Source organism: Sapajus apella, unplaced genomic scaffold (genome assembly GCF_009761245.1).
Source record: "Sapajus apella isolate SASKATOON/1434 unplaced genomic scaffold, GSC_monkey_1.0 scaffold20, whole genome shotgun sequence".
Taxonomy (NCBI): Eukaryota; Metazoa; Chordata; class Mammalia; order Primates; family Cebidae; genus Sapajus; species Sapajus apella.
Window position 1 is genome coordinate 1152987 of NW_022436960.1, and position 6795 is coordinate 1159781.

Here is a 6795-nt window from a genome sequence, read left to right on the forward strand (position 1 = left end):
CCCAGGCTGGAGTGCAATGGCGCGATCTCGGCTCACCGCAACCTCCGTCTCCTGGGTTCAGGCAATTCTCCTGCCTCAGCCTCCTGAGTAGCTGGGATTACAGGCACGCGCCACCATGCCCAGCTAATTTTTTGCATTTTTAGTAGAGACGGGGTTTCACCATGTTGACCAGGATGGTCTCGATCTCTTGACCTCGTGATCCACCCACCTCGGCCTCCCAAAGTGCTGGGATTACAGGCTTGAGCCACCGCGCCCGGCCTAACAACTTTTTACAAATATATCTAACAACATTTCAAATACATGTGCTTTTTGACCCAGTAATTCCATTAAAAAAAAAAAAAAAAAAAACGCTCAGGTGGCCGCAAAGATGTTCTGTTCTATGAGGTTGAAGGCAGCACTGTCTCTAATAGCAAAACACTCACCAAAGGGGAGAACTACCTTCAACAACATCCCACAGATATGTACTGAGCATGGGCCGTGTGCCAGAAGCACTGTTCCTGAAGTCAGGAAACCGCTGTCCTACAGCTTAGGGGAGAAGGTCGGGAAAGCAAAAGAAATGAGGCTCCTGTCCTCACAGAGCAGAAATAACGAGCATTTTCCTCTAGGGAGAAAATGAGGCAAATCACATCATCCAGAGCACAAGTTCCCAACCAACATTTCTTTTTTCTTTTTGTGGAGTCTCACTCTGTCACCCAGGCTGGAGTGCAGTGGTGAGATCTCGGCTTGCACCTCCACCTCCCTAGTTCAAGCAATTCCCCTGCCTCAGCCTCTCAAGCAGCTGGGATTACAGGCGCGTGACACCACGCCTGGCTAATTTTTTTTTGTATTTTTAGTAGAGATGGGGTTTCACCATATTGGCCATACTGGTCTCAAACTCCTGACCTGAGGCGATCCACCCACCTAGGCTGGGATTACAGGCGTGAGCCACCGTGTCCAGCCCAACCAACATTTCAGAACATAACCCTTTGACATGGGTAGCTGGAGGATGCCCAGCAGCATCTCTGCCTCTACCCACTAGATGCCAGTAGTGATCCCAAGTCCTGACAATCAAAGATATTGCCAAGTGCCCTTTGTGGGGCAAAACTGCCCTTCCTTGAGAATCACTTATTTGAGACCACCAACTGGCCCTCTTTGGACTCAGCCTTCTGGTGTGACCCTCAAATGGTGGAATGTCCATAAAAATGTCACACAGGACAGAATAAAGATCCTCACTGAGATGAAGCTGGAGTGTGCCTCTCGTTTGTCTCTTGTTATACCAGCACAAATAGCAGAGGTCAGCCAACATTTTGTATGAAGAAGAGCTGGCATCAGAGCCCTGGGAGCCCCCAACTCCTGGGATACTTGTAAATCAAATGACAACTAGATTGACTGTGCATATCCTTCAGGGACCATAGCTCTTTCATTTTACTACCAGTCACAGAATATTTCTCTACGGGCCAGACACAGGAGCTCACACCTGTAATCCTAGTGTTTTGGGATGCTGAGATGGGAAGCCTGCTTGAGGCCAGCAGTTCAGGGCCAGCCTGGGCAGCACAGTGAGACCCTGTCTCTACAAAACATTTTTCTTTTCCTCTTTTTTTTTTTTTTTTTTTTCCTGAGACGGAGTCTTGCTCTGTTGCCCAGGCTGGAGTGCAGTGGCACAATACCAGCTCATTGCAACTTCCACCTCCCATGTTCAAGCGATTCTCCTGCCTCAGTCTCTTGAGTAGCTGGGATTACAGGCACCCGCCACCACGCCTGACTAATTTTTTGTATTTTTTAGTAGAGATGGGGTTCACCATGTTAGCCAGGATGGTCTTGATCTCCTGCCCTCGTGATCTGTCCACCTCAGCCTCCCTAGGCTAGGCTTACAGGCATGTGCTAGGATTACAAGCATGAGCCACCACCCCTGGCTTCAAAAAATTTTTAAATTAGCCAGGCATGATGGTACATGCCTGTAGCACCAGCTACTCGGGAGGCTGAGGTGGGAGGATAATTTGAGCCTGGGAGTTTGAGATTGCAGGAGCCAAGATCGGTCCAGCCTAGGTAAGAAAGCAAGACCCTGTCTCCACAAAACCATAAAACAAAAACAGAATACATGCACACACACATACACAACACCTAAACCCTATTGTTTTAGGATAACCACAGCAGCAAAGCCTGACTAATAATGTATTTATCCCCTATCCTAACTGGCTTACCCTGTGGGTATTATGCTTGACACTTTGTTACATGTTTATTTCATTCAGCTACCTTTACTAAGTATTTCTGGGTGGAATACATACACACTAGCCAAGTCCTAGCCTCACCCTTGAGATGGTGGGTGGTTTCCCCTGCAATGCCTCATGATCCCCACAGACCTGCTGAATCAGGTCTCGTGAGGTGGAGCCCCAAGATCGGCCCTTTCAAAAGCTCCACTGACAATTGTGAAGGCAGATAAGGTTCCCTAAGGAATGCAGACAGGTGAGGCAGGCAGGAAAACAATGTTATCATGGTACCACAGGTGCAAGAGGTAGGAACAGCCCAGATGTGGTGGGCTGCCCAGAAGCAGTGATCTGGGAAGGGCATTTTGAAGGCTGGGAATTTTTGCCAGGTGAAAAAGGGCACACATCCATGTGCGAATGCATGGATGTGTGAAAAGGGGCATGACAGGTTGAGTGGAACTGGAAATTTCTGTGGGGTGGGAAGAGGGAGGATGGGGAGAAACAGGAGCCTTGATCTGACCCAAGTGTGTCCACCTGGTCTGGGCTTTACACCATCCCCCAGAGCGAACCACCCGGACTTCTGCTGAGGTTGTTGAAATGCACCCTGCCACTGGCCCCAAAACCTGCCTCTCCTCTTCTGAATTTTCAACGCAGACGCACCCTTTCAAATCTAGTTCAGATACCACCTCTTCAGCAAAGCTGCTTCTGATCTCCTCAGCCAGAAACAATCTCCTTTTCTTTCTTTTTCTTCTTTCTTCTTGACTTTAGATAACCTGACAACAATCTCCCTTTCTCTAAATATATTTAGTTCTTTATCACTATCTTTAGCTTTCTGGCCTTGATTAGAAGGAATCTGGGTCATGATTTATCTCGTTAGTTCATAAACTACTGAAGGGCAAAGTACACATCCGGCTTTCCTTTGTGGCCTCCATGATGCATCTGGGGCTGAAAGAGTATCAGCAGAAGGTGCTGTAAAGTTACATTGTTGCAGGTAGACTTTACATCATCTCCATTAGATTAGCTACAGAATACAATCATCATGCTACCTAACCCTGATAAAGTTTGCCTTTATGAAAAATACGTCATTTTTGGACTTCATTCCAAACCCAAAAAGCTGTGGCCATATTCAGCAGAGTATGCTGAGGAGTACAGGGGGCTCGGGAGAGCAGCCACACCTGAGGGACCCCGGGCAAGGCCACTCAACCTCCCTGAGCTTATTTCCCCCCAGCAAAATGCTGGTACAAAACACTGCGGAAAACTAAGCAGCCCGGCACACTGCCTGGCGCAGAGCAGAGACTCTGCAGATGGCCGCCCCTGGATGGCGTCTTGGAGCCATCTGACCAGACCAAAGACCAAAAAGGTTGAGTTACCCAAGGTCACACCCCTAGATGGTGATAGTGTGGCATTTGGGCAGAATCATACTTGTCTTCCTAAATCTTAGCAAGACAACTCTCCAGTCTTGATGACTAACTGGATACAACCCTAGGCAACTAACATCAGTCAAAAAAAACCTCACGAGTGAAGATCCCTGATTCTATTCACTAACCCATTTCTTCCAATGGAATAAGCTTTTTTTTTTTTTGAGACGGAGTCTCGCCCTGTCGCCCAGGCTGGAGTACAATGAGCGATCTCGGCTCACTGGAACCCCTGCCTCCCGGGTTCAAACGATTCTCCTGCCTCAGCCTCCTAAGTAAGTGGGATTACAGGCGCCCGCCACCACACCCAGCTAATGAAAGCTCTCTTTCGGCAATTTTAGGATGAGACTAATTTTGTTTACAACCCCAGCGCTGAAATAGGATGGAATTTTACAGATGACGTGTAGGACCTCTGGCTTCAGGCGCTATGCTACACCCTCCGGACTTGGGCGACCATATTCCCAGGAAATAAACCCACTGAGAAAGGCTGTTTTGTAGTATAAGAGTGCTTTCACATATTTCAAACATTAAGTGTGCATGAGGTGCTGTGCTGGGTACTGAGGTTACAAATCAGTGACTGTCACTCAGGATGGTAAGTCCCACAGCGAACTCGTATATTATGTTTAACTTTCTTCCAAGCCTGGGCCTCGGCACCTTACACCTGAAAAGCTAAGTTGGTGCCTTTTAATTCATTCAGGTTTCAGCTCCAGTGTCTGGCCTACCGGACCACTCACTCTAAAGCAGCCCCGTCACTCCCAGAACCTGCCTTCTGTTCATTCTTCAAGTGTGTTCAAGGCGTCACCTCTCGCACATAGTGGGGAGTGGCGGGGACACCGTCTCTAAGTGCTCCACAAAGGCTGAACGAGCGCTCCAAGGCCTGTAAGAAGAGCTGTGCAGCACGCAGGGGTCCCCAGCAGGGCTGTGGAGGCACAGAAGGCACGAGGGCGTCCCAGGCACAGGGCCCAGCGTGAGCAACGGCTCCTCGAGTGAGGCTCCTGGGGTGAAAATGCCAGGGTGGTGACAGGTGGAGGCCGAACGCCGTCCCTGAGAAGCTCAGCCTGGGGACGCCCTGAGTCTTAACCCGGGCGAAGCAGCTAGCCGAGCCGCGGGGCCTCGGCCCCCTCTAGGCCTGTTTCCCTACGTCCCTTCCCGGCGCCTCACCTGGGGCGGCAGCAGGCGCGGCGGGCGCAGGGGCTCGGCGCCCGGGCCCCGCTGCAGGGCAGCCTGCTGGGCCGCGTCCCGCAGCCGCCGCGCCGCTTCCTGCAGCACGAATGGGGGTGGCAGCGGCGGCGGCGGCGGCGGCGGCTGCGTCTTGGTCACCCGCTCCAGGACCCGCCGCAGCTGCTCGGGGTCCAGCGGGGCCACACGTGCGACGCTGCCGCTCTGGCCCGGAGGAGCCGGGCCGCCGCCGCCGCCGCCGCCATCCTCGCTACCGCCCCCAGCCTCCGGCTCCGCATCCGCCATGGCGGCCGAGGCGGGGACTCGAACCCGGGGCTCTGAGCGACGGCGCCTCCAATGTGCGTCACCTGGGAAAGGGGCGGGCTACGGATGCCTCGCAGGCCAAGACACCTCGGAAGGCGACCGTGCCTGGCGGGAAGGTCGCGTAGTGCCCCGCCCCCGCCGACAGGCGCCGCGGCTCCTAGGCTGATCGGCAGAGCGGACACCCGTTCCCTCTTATTTTCTTGTTGCCGGTCATGGATGTATTTAACACCCACCTTCTCCAGGACCTTCGGGGTTCCAGAGCCCCCGGTCCAAAAGTGACCACACTAAGCGTTCTGACATCATCGTGCATCCGAATCATCAGCAGAGGATCCTGTCTGGAGATGCAGAGCCCTGTGCCCACCCCCAAACGTTTGGATTTATAGATCTCAGACGGGACCACAGTTTGAATTGTTAACAAGAGTGTTTCCCAACCCCCAGATTGTTCCCATGTCACCCTAGCCTCTCTCTACTCACCTGCCCAGACTCGGTGCACCTTGAAGGGAAAGATGATATATTACTCATTCGGTGCCCAGCACAGGCGCTGCCCAGAACAGAACGCAGGCTCAGGGCATGAATGATGGGTGGCTGAATATGAATAAACGATTGGGCCGGGCGCGGTGGCTCACGCCTGTAATCCCAGCCCTTTGGGAGGCCGAGGAGGGGGGATCACGTGAGGTTGGGAGTTCGAGAGGAGCCTGGCCAACATGGTGAAACCCATCTCCACTAAAGATACAAAAATTAGCCGGGCGTGGTGGTGCACGCCTGTAATCCCAGCTACTAGGGAGGCTGAGGCAGGAGAATCGCTTGAACCCGGGAGGCGAAGGCTGCAGTGAGCCGAGATCACACCACTGCACTCCAGCCTGGGTGACAGAGAGAGACTCTGTCTCAAAATAAATAAATAAGAATAGACGAATGAGTGAAGGAATGAATGAACCCACCCTCTCTACATGTCACTATCCATCCAGCTCCACTGCCCATCTTCCTCAGCCTGGTCGCCTCTTCTTCTTATGGTTGAGGCTCTGTATGCCCTTCCCAATGAGTCTTGTAGCTGCAGCTCCTCTCCCCAGGGAGAGCAGGAGGTCCACGGGTCAACAAACCCTTATTAAGCACCTGGAGGGTGAGTGGTTGTTCCTGCCCAGTGGGATTTAACAGTCTAGGTGGTGAGAAGGGGGAAGCTGGCGTTTGCAGCACAGTATGATGAGCACCGAAGCCAGTAAAGTAAGGCTGGGAGCCAGGTTGGTGTCAGAGAAGGTTCTGGAAGATCACCGTCATCCTCATCAATACATTGCATTCATGATGCTACCTGCTGTATTATTTTTTAATGGTGAATTTTATATTATGGGTTTCTTACCACATTTTTTTTCTTTTTTTTTTTTTTTAATAGGGAGACTCCCAGGCTACACTTTTTTTTTTTTTTTTTTTTTTTTTTAAAAAAAAATCTTGCTCTGTCGCCCAGCCTGGAGTGCAGTGGCATGATCTTGGCTCGCTACAACCTCAACCTCCCAGGCTCAGGTAATCCTCCCACCTCAGCCACCAGAGTAGCTAGGACTACAGGCATGCACCACCATGCCCGGATAATTTTTGTATTTTTAGTAGAGACAGGATTTCACCATGTTGGCCAGGCTGGTCTCAACCTCCTGACCTCTGGTGATCCACCCACCTCAGCCTCCCAAAGTGCTAGGATTCTAGGTGTGAACCACTGTGCCCAGCACAGT

The 6795-nt window shown here is 51.8% G+C and overlaps 1 protein-coding gene across 1 annotated transcript in view; it reads right to left on the reverse strand.

The window, feature by feature from the left end:
- Nucleotides 1-5071, reverse strand: part of ZNF839 (zinc finger protein 839) — a 26698-nt gene extending 21627 nt beyond the window's left edge. Inside the window, exon 1 of the mRNA XM_032287329.1 lies at nucleotides 4760-5071. Within this exon, the coding sequence (XP_032143220.1) occupies nucleotides 4760-5062 (303 nt within the window). The 5' untranslated portion in view covers nucleotides 5063-5071. The remainder of the gene's footprint in view (nucleotides 1-4759) is intronic.
- Nucleotides 5072-6795: the final 1724 nt, after the last annotated feature.